This window comes from Stegastes partitus, unplaced genomic scaffold (genome assembly GCF_000690725.1).
Source record: "Stegastes partitus isolate 25-593 unplaced genomic scaffold, Stegastes_partitus-1.0.2 Scaffold1429, whole genome shotgun sequence".
Classification (NCBI taxonomy): domain Eukaryota; kingdom Metazoa; phylum Chordata; class Actinopteri; family Pomacentridae; genus Stegastes; species Stegastes partitus.
The window spans coordinates 97,213-121,221 of NW_007579160.1; the positions used below are offsets into that span (position 1 = coordinate 97,213).

Here is a 24,009-nt window from a genome sequence, read left to right on the forward strand (position 1 = left end):
AGAAAGAAATATTATTCACTAATATACATAACCCATCATTCAAGTGCTTTTCTTACTCAGGACAGAGAATATTGCTTGTTTAAAATAAACACTACACTCCTCTGGCTTGCTATATTGAAAAAAGGGAGTAATTTGTGAGCATTCAGTGTAAATAAATGGAGCATTATGATGTCTGGGTATCTCTTAAGCTGGCAGCGATATTCCATCACATTCACAAAATGTACAACAGCGGAGCCTGTACAGTGCAGAGAAAGTGTGTTGTGGGACTGAACCGTTCCACTCTGGATGAATAAATGATGATGTAGGCATTGAATAATTACCTTAACAAATGCTTTCGTAGGCAGCTTTAGATGTTTAGAAATACTGTCTGTAAACAGTTTGCCCTTTTGGATCTCTGACGATTTCAAACACGTATGAATTTGGTTGCAGATTTATAAATACCTGAAAAAACGTCTTTAAAACTACTTTTAGCACAAGTTACTGTACACGTTGGACCTATTTCCTGACAAACAGCAGTACATGTGTTCTGCCACAAAATCTGTGCAGCCTCTTTATTGGTTGCCAGGCAACCTCATGGAGATGCTTCTTGTAAAAATAACAGAATGACGTGTTGTGTGTGGCACAGAGAAACGATCTGCACATTAACCAAAGAAGTGCTGCTGTACAGAGCCAGGCTCGCTGTTTCCCCCTGCTTTCTGTCTGTATGCTAAGCTAAGCTAAGCTAAGAGCCTCGAGGGTGCAGCTCTGTATTCAATGCATTCAAAGCAACGGACTGCTAAGTTTTTCACGTTTCCTGAAAGTTTACTCACAGTCTGCATCAAACTAAGTGACACCATGCCAAACAGAGACAAAACAACACCAAAGACACACAAAATTACCTAAAGCAAATACCATGGGCCACACAGTGGTGGCAAAAATACGCAAACAACAACAAAGAGGCACAAAATGACCTAAAAAAGATGCTATTTCAAAGCAAACAGATTCAAAGACACACACAGCGATCACTGCTAGATACAAAATGGTTGCCAAGATATGTTAAGCCACAACAAAGAGACCCGAAACAACTAAAAAGAGGCATAAAGCAATGAAAAAAGTGAAGCAAAATTACCACAAATAAATGCAAAATGCCCAAAAAGAGACTAAAATCGAAAATTAACACAAACAGATGCAGAACCAATGCAAACAGCCTTAAAAAGTTCCGCAAAACAAATACCAAGAGCCACAAATGAGTAACAAAAAGACCAGAAACAGATGTAAACAAACCACAGAGAAACAGAACTGGTTGGCTCCAAACTTACTAAAACCATGTCAAAGATGTCATCGGTGTGGCAAGTACTAAAATTTTAATGTGAGACTTCATTGAGCTTAATAAGACGTTCCCTGAGACCAATCAATTGGATAAAGAGTAGGTGTGGTTTCAGTCAGTCTAGATTTTCTCTGGTTCGCTACAGTTGGTGTCTAGATACAGGCCGAGGACGGCTGGATGACACACGACTGGTTAAAAGATGGATAAAAGCTGTACTTTGACTCAAACTAACTTCAAACTTCCTCTCTGATGACTTGCCAAATGGCAATCATTCTGGCATAAAAATGCTTTTGACACTGGCCTGTGATTTCCTCAATCAGGACCTGTTAGGCTTCATTCAGGCCACATTCAGCACCCACCCCAGTGCAGCACGCACACATGCAGGTGACCCGTGGACTTGGCCGCTGCCGCCTCTGAATGGGTCTTTGCAAGCCGCCATACTGTGCTCCCATTTTCTGACAGGCTTTCTTTGCAGGCAGACCTGGGGGCAATTTGGATGGTGCACAGTGTGAGAGGAGCTCCCCGTGCCAATGGCCTTGGGTTAGGCTTTAAAATAAGCCACCCAGAACGAAGGCAAACAGCCAGAGCGAGGGAAGAACAAGTTGCTCCCCATCTGCCTCGATCATCGCTGACATACTCCTCAGAGCAGGGGAGACTAAGAGAGCGGGTGGGTGTTGACTCTGGCAACGCTGTGCTTTGTGATAATGTCAATAATTAAACACCGCCAGTGAATATGGAAAAGATCATGGAACAGGGATGAGAGCGGGACCGACAGGAGGAAGACGGGCCTTTCCTAAAACCTGCTGCCTCTCATAGACACACTCGTTACAAGCACAGCGAGTCAGTGAAAGTCAGGACAAGGAAAGATGGGATATTTATGGGGGATGGAGCATGGCGTGATATGTTCATTAGCTTGCACCCAGAAGACATCAGAGCACAGCTGAGTTAGCAGGGCAATATAGCGCTTAGCTTTGTGCAGCACTGCCGGGGGAGACGGAAAGAGACGGGAGACGAGCAGACAGAGGAGCTGACACACATGCAGCTCAGGCACTGGAGGAAGAAACACCACATGCCATCACAGCGCTTCAGGAACCAACAGCATTTAGCCTTTCCTTTGTATCCACTCCTCCCTCTCTCTCCAAAACTGGGCAAACAGTGCATGTCCTACATAACTCAACGTCCCACCTCCAGCCCCAGGTGATTACACTTACAGCTCCTCTCCTCGGTGGCCTTGGCCGGGATCTCCTCCACACAGTCGGCTGGAAACCAGCCCACCTGGCCGCGGGCGCTGCCCTCCCAGAAACCCCCCTCTCCGATGCTCAGAACTGGACCAAGTGGAGGGAGAGAGAGAGGAGAGGAGGGTAAGAGTTAGGGAAGTAGTGAGAAGATAGTGGTAAAGACATCAGCACAAACTGAAATAAGGGAACAGCGTGTCCACAGAGATCATTAAAGCACTTCATTTAAATGTCACATTTAAATAGCAACATGAAAGCAAAGGTCTCTACTTATACAAAGTCTCTTACATTATATCAACACTGACGCTGACAGAACCTGGAGAAACACAACCGACTGTTAGGTGCAATAAAACAATGCGACAATATTCATGAGATGCATTATTAGCAAAATCTGTCTCCTGTCTCTGCTAGAGGTTGTGATTAAATGCCATCCGTTGACACCGCAAGCTGCAGGAGGTCCCAGCTGCTGCCTGAAAATACTCCTCTGTGGAAATACAAGATCAATTTGTGGGAAAATGTTTGAATTTATGGTGTTTATGTGGAGTTTTTTATGAAGGGAGTCTTTTATTTGTATTTACAAGAAGAAATATTTTAAAATGTAAGGATGTTAAAAACCAGAAGCGAAGTTTTCCTGCTTGACAGTACATCGATTGAAGTCTTTAAAGCCAGAACTTAATGTCTTTATGGCAAAATAAATCACAAACAAATATTCTACAAGTTGTGTGCCTTCAAAATAAATTTCTGTAATTCGGAACAAAGTTTCCCTGCATGAGAGGAGTTTGCAACACAAATATACCCTCTAAACAGTTGGTGGCAACTTGTTTTTTTCTCATTCCTGTCAAATTTTCACTCATTGCAGGTTCATTTTTCACTGCAATATAAAGTCATGAACCTCTTTGCAAACAGCCCAACCACGGCTGGAAGTAGAGAGAACTTAGAAATGTCATCTGTGCAGAATGACACAGTTATAATGTCGTAAATCATATAAAAAGTTATGTTTCTTTGCTTCTTTTCTTTACAGAAAGGCTTGTTTAGAGTTGCTGTTTTTTTAACACCACTTATCAGAGGAAGAAACTGTAAAAACATCATTGGATTTTCAGCTTTTCAACTGACCTGCAGGCTGTGTGTTTGCCCATTAAATGCGCTCTAGGCTATACATAGTTTGGCTCTTTGTAATGACTCTTGAGTAATTTGAATATTTGAATATTTTCATGTCACTGTGCACATATCCCGGCAACCGCATCATTTCTGCATCAGGTGTGATGGACTTCGCCACATTTGCACTTTGTGTGCCGTCTTTATTTGTATCAGTTTGTCTGGAAGAGATGTTTTTTATATGTGTGTGTGTGTCTTGGGGTTTTCAGTCTGCAGAGTTTTGTCCACCAGTCTTATGGGTTCTGTGGACACTGACACTTTATCTCCCGTTTTGGCTTAGAAACCAGTTTGTGAAGCTACTTGTTAAACAGCAGCTGTAGCATTTTAACAGCAAGTTCAGTTGTAAAAATAAATATGGCTCAGTAATTATCGTTGACAAACCATTACTGTTGGGCATTAAAAATAGATATTCTACGCACACGTTAACGGAGTCTTAACATAGATGTTTTTGGCATGTGCACTTCCTCCTTGATTCCTTAGTAAATAATGGATCCTGCGCTGAAATCGACTTAACGTCAGATGAGGAGGATGTTATTTCTCTGCATTTGTGGAGCCAAGGGAGTCATTTTCATCAGATATGCTAATGTGCTGTTTGATTTCTAGTTGTCTTGTTCACAGACACAATTATGAAATGAATCAGTGCCTTTTATTCGCTTTTTGATTTTCAGCATTTATACTGGGGGAGGGAGCTTCCCTGGCTGGGGTCAGTGATGGAAAGTAAAAAAGTACATGCACAGAAAGTAATTTCAGAAGGAGTATGTACAGTAGCTAAAACAGCTGATGCAGTGGATATACTGGACGTCGAGGCTGGGAATCCTTCAGGGATGAAAAACCAAGTAAACCAGAACAACGTAAGGAGTCTCACCTTTGACCCTGTCGCCTTTGTAGAGGTTAATCTCCCCTTCGGCCTGGGCAGTGTAAGAACGAACCACCACAAAATGTCTCCCAGGTACAGCACTGTACAGCTTCCTCCGGGTTCCTACTCCCTCACCATGACCGCTGGGACTGACAGAAGAAAATAAAACACAACTTGTCAGTGCTGGATGATTAAGCACAACCTGAATATTTAATATAGATGTAGCAGGTACAACTACTGCCACTTTTTCAGAGCCAAAAACAACAGATAACACCTATGAAGCATTTGATGAAGCTTTTCTCTGTCATCATTCCTGTTAACAAGAATAATAAATATAAGAAAACTGAGACAGAGACAATACAATGGAGGACTAGTTTTGTTCTTCTGTTTTGTTTAATCACAGTTGGTATAAAGTAGTTATTTTTTTTCAGATTTTTAAGTTAAAATGAGTGAATGTATGATACCATGCTGCCCAGCTTTGACGGTGACAGCAGGAACATAATATATGTTGATATCTTCATTAAAGTGAATCAGTGATTTATCACCCTTATTTATTAATCATCTAACTTTGTAAGATGAAGATGTAGAGAAATAAAACGCACTTCAAAAACATTTTAAAGATAACCTAAAATGTCACAGATCATGTTTTCAGGGAGGCTGCAAGGTGACGCAGTGGTTTGCACTGTTGCCTCGCAGCTAGACGGTCGCCGGTTCGCGTCCCAGTGAGGACACCCGGGATCTTTCGCGTGGGTTCTCTCTGGGATCTCCGGCTTCTTCCCACAGTCCAAAAACATGTTGAGGTTAATTGGTGATTCTAAATTGTCCGTAGGTGTGAATGTGAGTGTGCTTGGTTGTCTGTCTCTAAGTGTAGCCCTGTGATAGACTGGTGACCTGTCCAGGGTGTCCCCTGCCTTCACCCTAAGTCAGCTGGGATAGACTCCAGCACCCCCCGTGACCCTAGTGAGGATTAAGCGGTGTATAGATAATGGATGGATGGATGGATTTCTATTTGATACCACATTGCAATTGTAAAAACTTTAGTAATGAACTAAAATATTACAGAATACTTCTGAAAACCATCTGCAGAACACCAGAACACATACACACGGCAGTCATGCACACTAGTTGAACTAAAATGACGACATTTACTCCAGTATTGTACTTACACACAAAAATAAGGTGTTTTCTTTTATGACAGTTCACTACATCTCAGACAGAAACATTGCACTTTCTACTCCACCACATTTATCTGATAGCTTTACTCAATATTTTGCCACACAAACATTATGAAGAACTTATAAAATATGATGTTTTGTAAATATTCAAAGAGCAGAACAGTTCAGCTGAGAAGATTAATCAATTAATCAACAGGCAGAACATTTGCAACTAGTTGCTTTGAGCCCTGATGACAGCATTTCTTGCTATTTTCAGCATTTTTTTTTACAAACCACACAATCACAGAGTAATAAAAACAATTGTCAACAGATTAATCCATAATAAAAATAATCATTAGTTGTAGTTATTAGTTCAGAGTGAACTGTGGAATAATGATAATGACATGATATATAACTGTATGGAAGTCACAGGAGGCATTTTTCTGCATTGAGTACTTTCACTTTTTTATATTTTAAGTACATTTAAATAAAAGCACTTTTTTGAATACAGGCTTTTACTCGTAGCAGAGTACTTTTACAGTGCAGTATTAGTACTGTCACTGTAGTAAAGGATGTGAATATTTCTTCTACGACTGGTCACACAGCATCGAAAAAGTGTTTCATGCAACTTTAGAGCTGCTTTAGGAGAAACCTGAGGGTTAAAGGGTTAACAACATGTCAAACTACTAGAAAAAAAATCATATTGCAAGTATTTTGACAGATATTGTGATGTGAGACACAACTTTTGAAGGAATAGTAATTTTTACTTTGCTTTTCCACTGAAACAGAATATGATTTGTAGTCTCTGTAACATCACAAGACCTCATTTATAGCAGTGACACATTTAGCCTTTATCAAAGATTTGCAGCTCATGCAATTATGATATTGTATTTGGCTATATTACTATAATTATTATTTGTTCAGCCCTTCAAACTACCTGCTCAGAAGGCTGAAAAAAAACACAAAACAAACCCCAGTGACAGTCATTTCGTCCACCCACTGCACACTGACACACACAAACCAGTTATGCAGAGGCGACATTCAGAGGCCAGCAGGCACGTGTCAGTGGTAAGTGGGGCAGAATATGGGCTGGCTCTGACCCACAGAGCTGCAGTGGCTTCTGGGTAGGAGACAAGACGCACTGAAGGCCGCACGGGGAGCTTCCCAGGATTTGGCAACGCAAGACAAGAAAAACATCAAACTGGCAAATTATGGAGGCTAAAAAGCTTCCACAAGAGGATCAGTACGATACAAGAACGCCTGCTGAGATATTATGATTCCGCTACAGTTTAATGAATACATGCAGATTTTGCTTAGAAAACAAATAAAAGTGAACATTTCCTCATCCGTCCATGGAGCTGAGACTACAGCAGTGGAGCCGGCTGATGCGCCTGACACGATAATGGAGCTCCACTTAGTGGTCAGCCGTCATAACAGCACTTCCCACAACAGATGGGATGGTAAAACAAATGCCATCAAGGGCCTGAAGTACGCTGTAAAAATCACAGTAACTTCACAGCGAGTACGTTGAAGCAGGGAAGTAACATTAACCCTCTCAACACCGAACACGCCTAGGGTGTTGTTTTTACTCTTGTTGCATTTTTGGTGACTGTGGGCTCATTTTTCACTGCACCTCTGTGGAAACAGCACGACCATGGCTAGAAGGAGAGAGAACTCAAACATGTTTACTCTGAAGAATGACACACGTATAATGTCATAAATCAGAAGAAAGACAACGGTGGCTCTACATGCTATATATATTCAACTATTTACATTTTTAACGACCTCTAAAAATGCATCATTTTCCACACTAATAAGAACAATCTTATTTATGAAGCACTTTTCAAAGTTCATGTTGCAAAGTGCTTCAGAAATAAAACAGATATTAAATTATCAGAATTTCAGAGGCAGATAAAAAGAAGACAGGGCACTTTAAAAAAGCAGTACTAGAAATTTAAAAATATTATTGGGATAAATTAAAGACAGTTCCAGGGAAATTTAAATTCAAATAAAACCAGGAAACTTTAACTCTCGGTCTCTACACAGCCTGCAGTAAAGCTGAAACCTCGGCAGCTGGTTGCAGCTGAGTTAACTGTGGTTTCATAGTTGTGTTGAGGAACGGAGGATTTATTCTTTATTGCTTTTTCTTTTTTTTAAAATAGGGTTTTGTGCAAACAGTTTAATTTTGCGACTGTTTTGGCAATGAGACACGTAGAATAATGTGATTTTAATGACATAGTTTTAAGATTAGACCTGGTTAATTTTGCTGATGAAACTGCACATCTCAGCAATTTCTTTGGGGATTTTTTTTCTTCTTTTTTTTTTAATCAACAAGCCTTTCAAAACCTCCAGCAGGTTTTGGCATTCAGAGGGTTGAACAACTTTTTTTTATAATAAAATCTTTAAACTTCTTTCTTGCACATTTATAAATGTGGGTCTAACTTGTTTTTCAGATCTTCCAATACATATATTTTAACTTCCTATGTGAAGTCAAGTCACAACATCAGCATTTAACATCAGGCCAGACTGTAGCTAGTAGATCTTTAACACTGAATCTCTTTTGACGTCTTACTCTTGTAATGCAGAGAGACAGAAGAAGGTGAGATAAAACCACAGAAAAACTAGGAGATTATTAAAAAGAAAGGAGGAAATGGAGAGCAGGAGTGAGGGATTGAGAGAGAGGAAGGAAATGTTTTTTTCAAGTAAGTGGGTCACCTTGTCCTGTAGACTGCGCTCCTCCTCAAACCTTCACGGGCCTTTGGAGAGCTAACCCCATTCACTACCTACTGAGACTGCTCGCACATTTTCCAAGGGAAAGCCATGGACAAAACTGCAACTGTGCACTCTGAGCAGCTAGAAATACTCGCCGAGAGGCCGATACTGTAGTATTCAAACGCAGCAGTTTAAAAAGCTCTGGTTGCTGCTCCGTCTTGATGGCTGATGGCTTGTGTTCGCAGGGTGTACTTCCGGGCAACCTTTTGACTTTGTGAACACAGTGTGGGTTGGCCTCGTTCTCAGTGTTTTTGATGATTAATACGAATTTAAAAGACTTGGGTCTTCAGCTTTGAATGTTGTTTTTATTTTGCAAAGTGAACCAGAGTTTTTCATCTGTTTTTCAATCAAATGTTCCTCCTCCACTGAAGAAAAAGCTCATGTTTTTACATGCCTTCAGAGGCTTTTGGTTGCTCATAGTGGTTTTAGAATGTTAGCATTTTGTGTTTATTTCATTTTAGAAAATGATCTTGCAAGTAGTTATCCTGTTTCATGTTGCTTTTTTAGTATTTTATATTAATATTAATATACACATTTATGTCTTTAGTTTGCTCTGTCTGACGTTTTTGCACAGGTTTTTGTTGTCGCCTGTCTTCTAACATCCATCCATCCATTTTCTATACACCGCTTACTCCTCACTAGGGTCATGGGGGGCTGGAGTCTATCCCAGCTGACTTAGGGTGAAGGCAGGGGACACCCTGGACAGGTCACCAGTCCATCGCAGGGTCACACTAAGAGACAACCAAGCACACTCACATTCACACCTACGGACAATTTAGAACCACCAATTAACCTCAACATGTTATTGGACTGTGTGGGAGGAAGCCGGAGAACCTGGAGAGAACCCACGCTGCACGGGGAGAACATGCAAACTCCACGCAGAAAGATTCCGGGGCGAACCGGCAACCTTCTTGCTGCGAGGCAACAGTGCTACCAACTGCGCCACCCTGCAGCCTTGTCGTTTTCTGAGTGTTTGGTCTTCTGTTAAGTGACTGTTGCAGCACTCGAAAAAAAACAAAACAAAACAAAAAAAGTTAATATTACCAAGTACAATGTAGGATTTGTTCACAGCTCCACAACCATAATACTAAACGTGAACTTCCAGTTAGAGCTACAATGATTAATCTATTACCGTCGCATTCATCTTCAACTATTTTCATAACAAATTAATCAGTTTGAGTCATATTTTAAGAACTAAAACGCTACATTCGCCGATAACATTTTCTTAAATGTGAATATTTTCAGGTTTCTTTCCTCCTCTATGAGAGCAAACTAAATATCTTTGGGTTGTGGAATAAACAGGACGTCATCTTGCACTTTGGGAAACACTGATCAACATTTTTCAGCTTTTTCTGACATTTGAAGCATCTAACAGCTAATTCATTACTCAAGAACATAATCTACAATGCATATAATTGTTAGCTGCAGCTCTGCTTCCAGTACTACACGACCTCCTAACCATGTACAGGGAGAAGGTACGGTTGAAACTAGCCTGCAATAATTAGGTTTTGTCTTGAGCTAAAACAACACAAGAGGCTCATTAAGGTATCTATTCAAGAAGCAGTTATCAATATAACCCCCAAAAGACAGAAACCAAAGCTATTTTTGCAGATGTAAGTATTGTGTAACCCTCTTGTATCTGCTCTGCTGCTGATATGATTCTTCTAAGTAGAGGAAGGAAAAGTATTCCGATGCTTTCCTTAAGTATCAGTACAGAAAAGCAAAAATACTCCATCACAAGTAAAAAGGCTACATGAAATGTCCTGCTTAGTGCGTGTAACACGATGGTTGCAGGTGGAGCTAGTTTGAACTACTTTATATCCAGTTTTATTTAAGTTCGGATGCACAGAAATCTGTTTTAAGTTTTTATAGAATCTGAGATTTTTGGGGAAATATTGGATCAGTTGGACATATATTGAAATTGAAAAGCCACAGAAGGTTGGAGAATGTTGGCTTCATCTGTAACTAAGCTTGTTGTATTAAATCTTAACCTTCAAAATGCTGTCAGATAAACGCAGTGGAGTAGTACCTTAAGAGTATTCTTAAGTGCAGTAACTGAGTACATGTACCCCATTACTGCTTCACATGTAAACTGAAGTTTTAGCTTGGGACAGTCAGTAGTTTCCTTGTTTTTAATTGTACTGCAACAGATTGATACTAAAGTAGAAGAGGCAGAAATGCACTGACTTTCACTGGATACTACATGTCCCATAATGCATTTTCCCATTAGACCATCCCTGCCACTATTTTTTAAAAACTTGACCCTGTAGGTTAGTCTTTCTCCTGGTCACAAATACACTGGAAGCGCCACTTTTCCACTTACAATCAACGTCTTTTATTGGCAACAGGAAGACATTTTGAAACAGTTCATAGACATTATTTTATTCATTTATTTTATTGTTTTTATGTTGCAAATTATCTTTGTAATCTATTTCATCAAGTTTTTGAATCTAGTTTTTTATTGTTTTATTGTGTTTTTATGCTTCATCATCTAATTTTATGTAGCTTTTCTTATTTCATTTCCATGTTTTGTCTTTTTTAATCTTTTTAATCTGTTCCCCCTTAATCCCAAAACCCACAGGGAGGTTTGAAAGGCATCAAAAATCACCAAAATACCACCATTTATCAGACACAAAAACAGAAAAAGAAGTCAGGTTTCTCTACTTTCCAACGGTACTTGAAGTAATCATGATTGATGCATGGTTCCAATATGAAAAATAACCAAAAATAAGATTTAAATTTCCAGCTTTATGTCACTTTCTACCTGTTCAGTCTTATTCCTGGCCAATCAGTCATGTGTTAAGCACTGTGAACTGCACTAATCTGTACAAAAGATGCTACAAAAAATAAGTTTGATCGATTGATTGCACATTTCTTGCTTGTTTTTCGGTGATGTGGTGATACCTTGAGGACCCTGAGCTGTCAGATCTGAAGTGAGACATCTTACTCTGCATCACCTCTCGCAGCATTTTGGCAAATCACGTTCTACAACCGTTACTCTGTGTTGTCTGTTTTTTAGAGGGTTTTTTTTGGGTTTTTTTTTGTGAGCACACCCATGCTGCAAATTTTTTACACAGTGCATCAAATCTTCTTTTCATACACAGGGACGAGTCATGGACCGCCGCCGCTGTGGGACTGTTCTAAATCTGGGCTTGTTGGTATAATGATGTGGGTGAAACATTTCCCACAAAGACACTTCACATTCAAACCTGGCCTACAAGATCAGCAGGTACAGACTGAGATGGAGACTCCGTCAGCCATGTTTCCAACATGCTTTTCTCTTTCTTTTTTTTTTTTTTTTGGCAATTACCCAGGTGGCTTTGAGGTGCTAATTAGACAGTGTTGATTAATACCAGCTGTGCATAATTTGTGCTATTATTGGATGATCACCTGAGACGAGGAGAGAGAGGCGAAGAGAGAGACGGTATGAGGGTGGAGGAAGAGAGAGTTACTGAGAAGAACATAGAGTACAATCAACATTTACACCCTTTAAATAGTACATTTAAACGTGGCAAGGGAGGAGGCGACAGACAGCAGGAGCATATGACCCCAATTTAAAGTTAACCTGCAGTCTGTGGCTGTAGATCTACGCTGGAGTCCAGGTCAGATCAATACGCGGATCGCATTAGGATGGATGAAAGCAAAGTGAAATGCAATTTGTGCAGTTTGGCAGCGTTTTAATTGGGTTAAAGCTTGAGTTTGCAAAATATTCCAGCAGCACATTGTGTTATATTTGTTCAGAATCTCATTACATCCTGACAGCAATTAATAAATCAAGTGCTGATAGTAAAAAGAAGAAAATGTGTAATCTGTGGCAGTCACAAGCCTGTAAAAATCTGGACAAATTCCTATATTCAGACTACATACCTGCCTATATACTTGCACTAATTGCCCGAATCCCAAAAACCGTTACCCTCAGACACCCTAAGACCTGAACATTTAGCCGTTACAGCCTTAACTGACATCACAGCTGTAGTGTTTGTAGAGTTCATGAGGCTTGAAAAAGTGTAAATGTTGCGTGTAAACAACAAATTATCATTAAAAATGGGTAAATATGGACTCATATTTCATTTGCAGTTTAATCAGCCGCTCAGTTGATCATTTCCTAATAGTGACAACACAGTGACTGCACAGGCCACGTTGTACATTTTACCAAATAAAGAATAACAACAGCAAGCAGTCAGATGATAGATGAACATCCTACCGCATCTCTTTCGTACACCTTTGACCACGTCTTTATTGTCAGAAACGTGACTTTATGTTTATTACCGAGGTCATAGTGGACTGCATATTTTGTCCATCCTATTAACACACACGCGGGGGGGTAAATATCAGGTTATCACCTTTCTGACAAAAACTGAAAATGTCAAAGCTTCATCAAAGGAGAATTTATAACAGAGCCGTTGTATTGGATTACATTAGATTTAATGCTGTGAGCGACTCTGAGATGTTTTGCCTTTGTTATTTGTGTTTTGTTGTTTTGAGAGCTGTACATATTTGGACAAGTGTGTTATGTGTATATTGCTTTATGACTGAATCAAATCAAATCAAGGGAATTTCACAATTGCATCATACTCACAGAGGAAATCTTTCTCGGTTGTGTAATTTTATTTGGTTTGATGTATCACCTCGAAATTCTTCTAACCTACAGTTTGTGATTTATTGATGTGATTAGGAAATCTGGACATTATGCATTATGGACGGATCACACTACATTATGGATGTGGTGCAATCACAAAGTTCTGATACTATTATGTGCACACAAAGCATATCACAGTTATGCGCTTGCAACATGTGCAAGCAGTGACTGTCTGGAGTCAGGAAGCTGTGTGACGTCACAACTACAACAGCAGAATCTTTGATCGCTGGTAGGGTTGTAATTTCTTTATACAGCTCAAACTGGAGCAGAAAACAAACATCACATTCTCTGTCTGGGATGATCCAACCTTCATGTGGAGGAATATCACTGGTGACAAGAGTCTGTGGCTCCAACCCAGAGACCAAACAGCAGTTTTCACAATAAAAGAGACTCCAAGACTGAAGAAGGAGTGTCAGATGAGGAGCACCAGCAGCATGCTTCTCGTTTTCTTCAACATTCACGAGGTCATGCACCATAAAGTCATCCTCCAGGATCAGACTGTCAAGGCAGAGTTCTACTGTAGCGTCCTGAGGTGTCTGAGGGAGAACATTTGGCACAAACAATCTGAACTCTTGCTCGGTGGTATGTGTGTCTGGTCACAGCACAGTGATTAAAGTCAGGATTTCTGGTCACAACAACACAGTCTTTGCTCTTCACTCAGCCTACTTGCCACGTTCGGCTCCCTGTGAGTTATTTCTCTTCCCCAGAATGAAATTCAAGTCAAAGGGTCAGGGAGTGTTACAAGTGCTGCAGGAGCACTGGGAGCAGTGGACACAAGGAAACTACTTCGACGGGGATAACTTGGAACTTTTTGACACTACCTCGTTTAGTGTTACGGCCCTGTGCCGCTGTGCTCCTTTTTCCCTTTTGGTGTGATTAACCTTGTCCTGGTTCTATATGCAAATTAGTATGTGCAAGCCCCTGCCCCGGATTGGTGCCTGCAATTGGTCCTCGCTGGCTGCACTGGTGCTACACTGAGCTCCAATCAAGCTGTCATCACTGCACAGTTTAAAAGCTCAGCTAAACCGCTGTGATTTAGAGCAAACAGCTCACCTGTGTCTGCTTGTGTGTTTCTGGTACTTGGGTAGACTGTGGATGTGCCAGGAAACTCAGCTGCAACAATGTACACTAAAATGTTCTGTGTTTGAGACACTAGTTTGCCACTGGAGGCTGAACCATGTTTTAAAGTTCAATGTCACATTTTCACCACTAGTTTCAGTTACAACTGTGACGTCACATCAGGCTTCGGGCTGCTACTCCCTTGTAATTTTCCGTTTTGTTAAGCAAGTATATGTAAGTCAGCACAGGATTTAATTTTGACTTCTTTTGTTGTTAATATAGGATACGTTTCTAAGTTTACATACACCTGTAAAGACCATCGTTTTCAGTGACTCCTGCAACTCTGAATTTTCTGTGATGGAGCTACTGACACACATGCATCTTAGTCAAAACAACTATCATGCACTTTGGTTCTTTCATGGATTTATTAAAGGTCTTGGTGCGTGAAAAATAGACAAGCAGCCTCTCAGTTTTAGTGATGTAGAAAGCTGCGTTAATAACATTTTCTTCGTGGTGTGGCGTATTAACTTCTCATGTATGATTACGATCGACTACAGCTGGTGACTCCTCTGAGCCCATTTCAATAGGACCCATTTGATACACTAGTTAGACTCAGTCACAAACGCTAGTGTGGCAAAGTCTGAGGAGCTCAGCAAAGAACTGGAAAAGCCAATCATTGACCTGGACAAGTCAGGAAAGTCACTCTGAGTCATTTCAAAGGAGCTACAGATTAAATCATTGTTTTCAAGTATAAACTACATGGTACAGTTGTGTTACTGCCACGATCAGGAAAAAAAGGACAAACTATCAGCTGCTGCAGACAGACAGTTGGTCAGGATAGTTATGAGTCAACCAAGAATCACCAAGAAGTAGGTGTGCAATGAATTAGAAGCTGCTGGAACACAGGTGTCAGTGTCCACAGTCAAGTGTGTTTTACGTTGGCTGCCTGCAAGGAGGACGTTTTTTTCCTCCAGAAACAGCTTTGGTGACGACTTTAGGTGTGTTTAAAATTTCCAATTATAAGTCCTCCTTTCGTTTATAATTATTTCTTTGATTTGAGTCGCATCCACCTCCCTCTGTTCCTTGTTTTGTGTACTGTGCCTGTTAATGTTGTTACTCCAGGACCCCAACATTTTACTTACCAAAATATCAGCAGTAAAACATTTGAGTCGTCATTTATACACCTCTAATCTCCAAGTTTGCCAGTCTGGACCTTGTAAGAAGAGTTATTTTCTGAAGCTGTCTCTTTCCATTAAACCTCAAAAGCACATTTTTCACTGTGACTGTAAGTCAAATTAGTGGGAGCCTCCAATCATCCACGGATCTGTCAGTCAGCATGAGGGACTGAGCAGGACTGCGCTGTGTATTTCAGGCTTTATGATAATGTATGTTGAGCTTTATGACAGCGTTGTTAAGACAGCACCGGTCTGTCCTGACACTGGACGAACACATCTCATTTCTCACCATATCGAGCTGGGAAGCTGTTGCCATGATACCCCGAGGCTGACTGACAGCTGTCACTGTGTGGTTGTTTGTGCGTTTGTGTGAGTTTGTGTGAGCGAGCGAGGCCTCACAAGTGCATGTGTGTTGCCTTCGAACAAATGACATGTCAAGTGGGAGCAGGGGGATGCCACGGAGACGCTGTCATGTGTGTGGGCGGAGGCGGGATGAGGGGGGATGGGATTGTGGGTAGGAGGGAAACGAGGGAGACTGAGTGAAGGCAAAGAAAGGCAGCGCTGGAATTAGGAGCTTTAAAGGGCAGCTGGGTGGGAACGCCTGGAAGAGCTCTGACAGCTAAAGTTCACACTTATTGGACACGGAGCACAAGCGATAACATGATCTTGGTGCCTCGGCGGGCTCAGAGCAAGGTCATTTCCACCGTGTCACAAGCTGCATTTACTTAATATGAAAGATGGTAACGGATTTTAAACAATACCTGCGTTTGATAATGAATCGGCTTTGAAAATGAGGGCAATTATCCAACCGCTGTGCCTCAGGAGCCGAGCACACATAAATAGGCCTTAGTCAAAGTCCTAACCTGAATGTCCTCTATGTATACAGTATGGATCTACACATGTGTGACGCATTCTTTAATGGAAAGGTTATATTTTTAGGCATCAAACACATGCTGTGAAAAGGTCAGAAACAACAATATGTTAGTCCGGCTTCCCTACACTTCCTGTGACTGCCTCAAGCCAAATGTATAGTTTCTCTTTCTTAACCCTCTGAATCCCAAATCTCATCAGTATGTATCAAAAAAAAACAAAAATCAAAATTACACCACGCTTCAGAAACTGTATAAACCAAAAAAATTGTTGGATTTTTAACTTTCCTTCAGTCCTCGAACTTCTCACCTGTGACATGCCATTATTTTATTAAAATCCCTTTATTGTACTTGTCTCATTTAAAAATGTGCCCAAAATAGACTGTTTACTTCTACCAGCTTCTGTAAAAAATTAAAATTCTGCATTTTTTGCCACAACCATTAATGCAACTGTTGATGCAGCTAAAATCAACAGTCACGTGGCAAAAATTAAGACAAGTATAGACACAAATTAAAAATGTCTTATTACTTAAAGGCACCATTTTTCCCAGTTTTGGTAACACCTGTGGCCACGTGGAGCAATGTTTTACCTGTAAACACCAGGTTTTGTTATTTTTTGTAAAATAAATAAATTCCATTTTTCTTAAACCCCTTCTTATTTGAGAGATACACATTTTCAGTGGAGGGAACTTCAGTCTTTTCTGCTGATTACAACCAGTTTCGAAGCCATTTTATTATATAGTGATATAGAGGCTGATTAAGGCGCTAACAGCTTGTACTTGCTGACCTTATAAGATTTGCAATAAACCTACTTACTGCAAATCTTACACTAAGTGGGAAGTGTTTCATTTTAAATTCCATTTTAATGTTTGTTCTTCACTTGCTCCTGAGACTCTTTAACACCACCAGGACTGCAGCTTTAAGAATAAGCCTACATCTAAGTAGCACATTAATTTGATGGAATACACAACTGTAATTACAGTCAGATCTACTCGTGCCTTAATGATCAATTAATAAGCTTGTTATTCACATAGTCAGCATTTTTGGTTTTTTGCCAGCTTTCTTTCCTGCTTTGTTGCTTTTACAGCGTGTATTATATTTTGTTAAATCCTTACATTGGTTTGGGATTATAGCTTGTTCTTCTTGTAATAAATATGCAGGTCTAGACTAGCCATCTGATGACAACACAGACTCTTAAATGTGACCAAGCTCATAGCTCGATTCAGAAACCCGGAGTTAACAATCTGTGCGACCGCTTCGCAAGAATTTTTGGCAAATGTCACTCAAACTGAAGGACATTACGTTTTTAGCTTGGGACTATTTTCTGCAGCAGATTAACGCACATGAGATGCTCTGGCGAGTGTTTCCAGGAGCAGGATGGTGTATGTAGAACTGAGTTAAAATAAACTACAGCAGTAATAAAGGAACATGTCACCCTCTGCGACAGTGTGACTCACTGATGTGTTTTTAATAGACAATAATGGGGCTGCATTGCACAGAGGAATTAGACATGTGGAGCTTTATATACACACACACAATATTTGGAGTTTTGAGATTTGTTGAAAAATATCTCTAATAAAAAAATCATTCAAAAATGTTCTATCATATACAGTAAATGTGACCCAAGGGAACCCAGTGAAAGGTCACCGATCGCCTGGTTTCTATAACTGGGCCAAGAGGAGTTGTGCAGATCCAGGGCTGTGAATGTCCCTGATAACTAACCCTGATAGACAAAAGAGTGATTAGGTTACAGACCTACATTGTTAATAATTTTGTAATTAATGCCAATTAGTTCAGCTTTTTTTTTTGTCAGATTTAGAAGAATTTGCTTCCCTTCTTGCAGCAGATGCCTTTCTTCTGTCGTGTGGACTTACATATATTCATGAATTTACAAATAAAAATTCACACCTGGAAGTAATTCACTTAAGATCTGATCTCGTCTCGTAAGTCAGCCATATGCACGGTAACCATGTTCCCACTCAGTTCAAGCGTTAATTGATAGAAAAAGTGTTAAACGGTGTCACATTTTTCAAGCTCATTTGGTGTAACTGTTACCACAAATCAGTTCTTCCTTATGTAAGAATGCAGTGGGATTACAGCACTATTCCTGCTCATGTAAGTGTGAGTCTCATGTTAGAATCATGTAGGGCTTCTCCAGTGTACAGGTGTCAATCTGTATCCTTTAGCGTTACCACACTGCACACATTTACCTGAAACCAACCAACATCAATAAATGTATTCCAAAAATACGTGACTCCTGTGTGTTAAGGTGCATTTATGGTTCCTCTTTGGCGTCTGTTTGCGTAACTCTCTGCCTACACAGTGAAGATTTATGGGAATTCAAAGAACACTGAGGCTACAGAGAAGAGTTTGCATGCAGTCCTCCAACATGTGGGACTGCAGTGTTCAGGTCGACTGGTTAATTAGTCAGATGGTTGGTTGATATGCTCTCATCTGACCAAGCTCTCATTGGTTGGACAATTGCTGGTGTTATATTCAAAAGCTTTACATCAGTAGCCTTCCAGGAATTATTTACTTTTTGAGTCATTATTACCATCTGTGTATTTATAACTGCAAATATGTTTTTAATAAGACTTCCCCTATGGTGTATATTGTAGCTGTTGATCTCAAGCAGCATATTCAAAATGTTTGCTTTTTTCTGACCAGTTCTGCAAACCAAACTTAAATCTCTAATGAAAAGCAGACAAAGGACACTCATTAACTTTCCCTCAACTGACAACATCAATTAATCAGTGAATTGTCTAATTATGAGCCTTTTGGTTAATCATGTTTTTCTTTCGTCTATTAAAAGTTAGAAAGTAGTTACAGCTTCCAGAATCAGATTGTGATGTCCGCAGATCGGTTTTATTTAGCCTAACCAACGAACCAAAATCAAATACAGTCAATTCACAATGATATAACACCGAAGCAATCCTCACATTTGAGAAGCTGCAAATAGTCTGAATTGTTGTTTTATAAATAAATCCAAAGATTTTATTATAGCAATAATACATGTTACAGCGTAAGACAATACATTTTATCAATAAAAACAATTTAAAAAGAGCGATTTATTGTTAATCTTTATCTGTGGTTCTTTATAGTTATCAAACAAATTTGCAGCAAACTTTTGAAATGCAGCATAAAAGTGAAAAAGAAAATGAGAACTATTCTGGAGTGAATAAACTAGGCTGGCTAGTGTTGGCAGAAGGTGGTGGTATTATGCATGGCTGTAATGAATAGTAAAAGAAGCTAGTGGTTTGCCAACTGAGTCAGTCCATGTCATTTCAGATTGCTGTGTCGTCCACCTTGTTATTCGTGACCAACTTTAGGTTGGGTAAAATAATTTAGCTGAATTTTGAAAACTTCATGTTTTCAGAAGTGGGAATTTTTGTATTTTGACACATTTTAACCCATTCCGCTTTTTAAAGACTGCACTGTGTCCAGCAATATTCTTCCCACAGACATGAATTTTGCATAAAAACTTGATTCCAGCAGATCGAAAGGTGAACGATTTCAGCAGAGGCCACATTTTTCAAACTGGCACTAAAATGGAAAAAAGTACAAAATCTGTAAATGAGATCAGTATTGAAGCCCCAGAAATTTCTTTTAAATATATATGTGGATGATATTTCATACTAATAAAAAAGTCTTTGGTCGACGGCTGTGGCTCAGGTGGTAGAGCGGTTGTCCTCTGATCGTAAGGTTGGCGGTTTGATCCCTGCCCCTCAACAGTTGAAGTGTCCTTGGGCAAGACACTGAACCCGAAGTTGCTCCCAGTGGCGGCAGCACCTTGCATGGCAGCTCTGTCGCCATTGGTGTGTGAATGGGTGAATGAGCAACATTGTAAAGCACTTTGAGTGCCACAGGTAGAAAAGCGCTATATGCGTGCAGACCATTTACCATTCAGCCAACTTTTGAGACCTTTGACATCAGTTTTTTGCTATTTTGACAAGACAAAATGGTGACGTGGACGTAGTCATAGCACCACAAAAACTGGTGTGTACAGGGATCTATATATTGTCATTATTTGTGCAAAATTACAAGTTGCACATGAGGATTATTTCGCCTTACTGAATGTTCCCATACATACAGCGCCCTCCATAATTATTGGCACCCCTGGTTAAGATGAGTTAAAGCCTTAAAATGAATTCAATTTTGATTGCAGAAGCATACTCTCACACTGAAAATTGTAGAAAAATGTAGTCTTCAACTCAACTCAAATGAATTGTTGGCAAAAGGGGGTTGTACAAAGTATTAACATCAAGGGTGCTAATAATTGCGGCAAACATGATTTTATGTCAAAATAATCATTTTTTAATCTGGGATTTTTTTTCGCACTGAATAAATGCACTTGAATTAAAAGTGGAATTTTCCTCTTTTTTTTTTCATTTTTCCTATATATATATATATATTCCTATATTATTTTGAAAAAAAACTGAATTTACTAGAAGCTAAAGAACACATCTTAACCAGGGGTGCCAATAATTATGGAGGGCGCTGTATATTTAAAATTAAATGACAACATATTTCCTGAATTCTATCTGAATTGACATGAAGTGACTCAACAAACCTTAAAACTTTGTCCATCTACAAGAAAAAAATGGAGAGAGGTCTTACGGAATTGTTTTCCATTGTAGCCTTATTCTTTCATGTCATGTCATGCTGTTGGATATAATTCAAGTTGTCTGGAGACAAAAAAAATGGAAACAGTTGATAAGGGATGTGAGTTAAATGTTTGGTACGTCTGAACTTATTCTGAAAAGATGTTTCTGTGTCCCATTACGGGCTTTTTTGAAAATGTGAAAACCACCACAAGGGAGCGTAAAACTAACATTTTTCCCTTAACTTAAAACTCAAAAATACAATCATGGAAACACGGCTAATGTGTGTGTCTATCATAGACACACTTAGACTGATTTGTAATGATGCCAAGGTCATGCATTCCACTGCTGGTTGTGAAGTGAAACACATGGATACAAAGCTGGAGGCCACAGCACTACATTATTTGAAATCCATGAAACACCACCAGCGAGGCGAACAGTGAAGCTAGCAAAGTTTCTCAGACGCAACGCTGAGACAAAGCCGAGGCACATTCCCCTCCACAAAAACCCCTCAGCCTCTAAACTGCTGTCAGCTCCCACAACAACAGCTCTTCTGTCGACGATCAAACTTGCTCTCCTTCTACAAGCCCCCCGAGTTTCTTTTAGTGAAGTGTGTCAAAAGACATGATAGTGATGTTCACGTTGCTGCTGAAGCGAAGGCAACTGTCCTCCCCCGTCGCTCTTCCCCTTCTTTCATCCCCTCCGTCACTTGTCTTCCCTCGACTCCGTCCCCTCCACCCTCGCTCTAAACCCCTCATTCGCCCGCTCTTCATCCTACCGCTTCGCATCTCTCCTATACTGTACAGTACGACTCTCCTCTACGTTGGACAGCGGCTGAGCTACAGAGTGTGGGTAGTGTTGGTGCAGCAGAGTGCTTCCAAATGTGTCCATCTGCCAAGAAACAGGAGGAGGAGGAGGAGGATGAGGAGGAGGAGGAGGGGGAGGACGAGAAGGTAGAGGAAGAGGCCAGAGATCGCGTGTCTTAATCGGGATTGACGGTTACATCGCCTGTCACACTTTAATCCCCCGCGGATCACGTGCGGCGCACAAACACAGATGTGCAGAAACGTGGTGGCGTTGCAGGTGGACGCGGGCGACACACGCTGACTCCATCCCAACCTCGACTCCTGAAGGCAGGTGTACGAAGCGCACATACTGCCGTACATGCAAACTTGCACACATTTGCAAAAAGTGTCTGTAAGGCAGCCATAGCAACGGTTGCCGTAGCTACCGTAGGAAGCCGGAGTCTTTTTGATGGCACGTTTCCCAGAGGAACCCGTCATACATCTTGCATGGGGGATGGTGGGATGGGATGTATACTGTACAGTACATGAAGAATCGCTGCCAGAGCTCGGAGGAGACACATGCACCGAGCGCTCAACCTACAACTCAAGTTCAGCCAAAAAAAAAAGAAGCATATTTCTTATTTAACTCTTGTCCTGAGGGTGGTTTTAGGTTTAATTTTCCCGGGTTTTGAGACATCACTCTTTGAGATTTTTGCTTCCAACCCAACGGAATTTACACAGATCTGCCAAAAAATGTTGGGTCCTGCATTCATGTAGATGTTACGTGGACATGTACAACCCGCCTAGACATTGTTGCAGACCAAGTACGCCCCAAACAGGTCTCTCTGATGGCAGCAGCCTCCCCAGTGGACTAATGCTCCCTGCCACAGTGCAAAAACTGCTCAGAAATGGCTTGAGTAATGTGACGAGGCACCCAAGGCATTGACCTGGCCTCCAAACTCTCCAGATAATATTCCAATTGAGGATCTACGGGGCATGCCAGAACAATCCCAATCCATGGAGAACCCATCTCACAAGACACAAGACACCCACAGAGGTCCCGTTTTAATGTGTCGATGGGTCAGAGCTGTTCTGGCAGCATGAGATGGACCAACACAATATTAGGGAACACAAAATGGTGACAATCTGGCAGCGAGGGTGCCAGCAACAATCTGATAAAAACAAACAACAGAATATTGTAATGTTCAAAAACTGCAAAACAGGAAAAAAAACCACTGATATCTTTAAAATAAGAGCCTTCGTATATCTCCCTCTGGACAAATTAAATGCTCTTTTCTTTCCCTGCACACCTTTCATATATAAATTGGTGCAGTTCCCCCTTTAAGTAAACAGATAAATCAGGGTTTGAAGGCAACTAAAAAAAGCTTTTTCATGCACTCTAGTAACATGTTGCTTTAAATCTACGTATCCATGCAGCTGGTCAGGAACTATGTATTAAGGTTATTATATTATTGTTTAGGAGTCGGGGTAAGGCATCATCTCTGTGATCTTATTCTATTTCGTGCTCCATTTTCTCCAGACAAGAATTCTCTGGACATGCAGGTGTAGCAGCAACAGTGACAGCATTTTTTTTTTTCTTTTTAGCATCTGTGCAAGAATTTAACAGTAAAATATTGACAGAAACATATTTATGAGGCACATATTGGACCCCTGACCTTGAGCCTGGATGTTGCTAAAGACAAAAATCGAGGATAGGAACCCCCTCAAACACCAAACAGAAGAAGCCCCTCCACCCTCCAGTGTACAGCAAAGACTCACCTGGGCTGGCGCTGTGAAGGAATACCCCGTCTGGCCTCCTCCCCCAGCCGGCTGAGGGAGGGTGACCGGCTCCTTGCCCCCCTCCCCATGGTCCGGACCACCACGTTGCCATTGGGGCTGCCGCTGGGCATCTGCTGGAGCAGCTGGGGTGACAGGCTGCGATGTAATGCTGAGGAGCCAGGCTGCGAGTGACCCTGCTGGGCGCCCCTGTGGCCCTGGGCGTGTTGGTGCTGCTGCAGATGTGGGGCCCAGTTGCCAGGAGAACCGTGCTGCTGCTGTTGCTGCTGCTGCTGTTGCTGCTGGTACTGGCTGACCGTTAGGTTGTTGTCGCTGTTGGAGCGCAGGAGGACCCGTGGCGCTGATAACGAGGAGGGGGACTGGCCGTTTCCGCTGCCAGAAGACGGACCCCGTCGGCGTTTGGAGTAGGCTGGAGCCTCGCGGAAAGGCACTGCAGAGGAACGAGAGGGAATCAAACGGTATTCATCTGGTACAAATTTAGCTTTTGAATCTTTTAATAGCTTTGCTGCTTTAAGGAGCTGTCATTAGTACAAGTTTAAGCTGTGGTGAACATTGTGGGATTGAAAGTCTGAGTTGAAGCAGACGTGCTGAAAGTAGCTGGGAACT

At 41.0% G+C, this 24,009-nt stretch overlaps 1 protein-coding gene across 1 annotated transcript in view; it reads right to left on the reverse strand.

Annotated features, from left to right (window-relative positions):
- shank2b (SH3 and multiple ankyrin repeat domains 2b) overlaps positions 1-24,009 on the reverse strand; it is a 174,064-nt gene that overhangs the window by 91,008 nt on the left and 59,047 nt on the right. The window contains exons 4-6 of the mRNA XM_008299526.1: positions 23,386-23,833; positions 4,562-4,701; positions 2,518-2,631 (exon numbers count right to left, since the gene is read on the reverse strand). Of these exons, the coding sequence (XP_008297748.1) occupies positions 2,518-2,631; positions 4,562-4,701; positions 23,386-23,833 (702 nt within the window). The remainder of the gene's footprint in view (positions 1-2,517; positions 2,632-4,561; positions 4,702-23,385; positions 23,834-24,009) is intronic.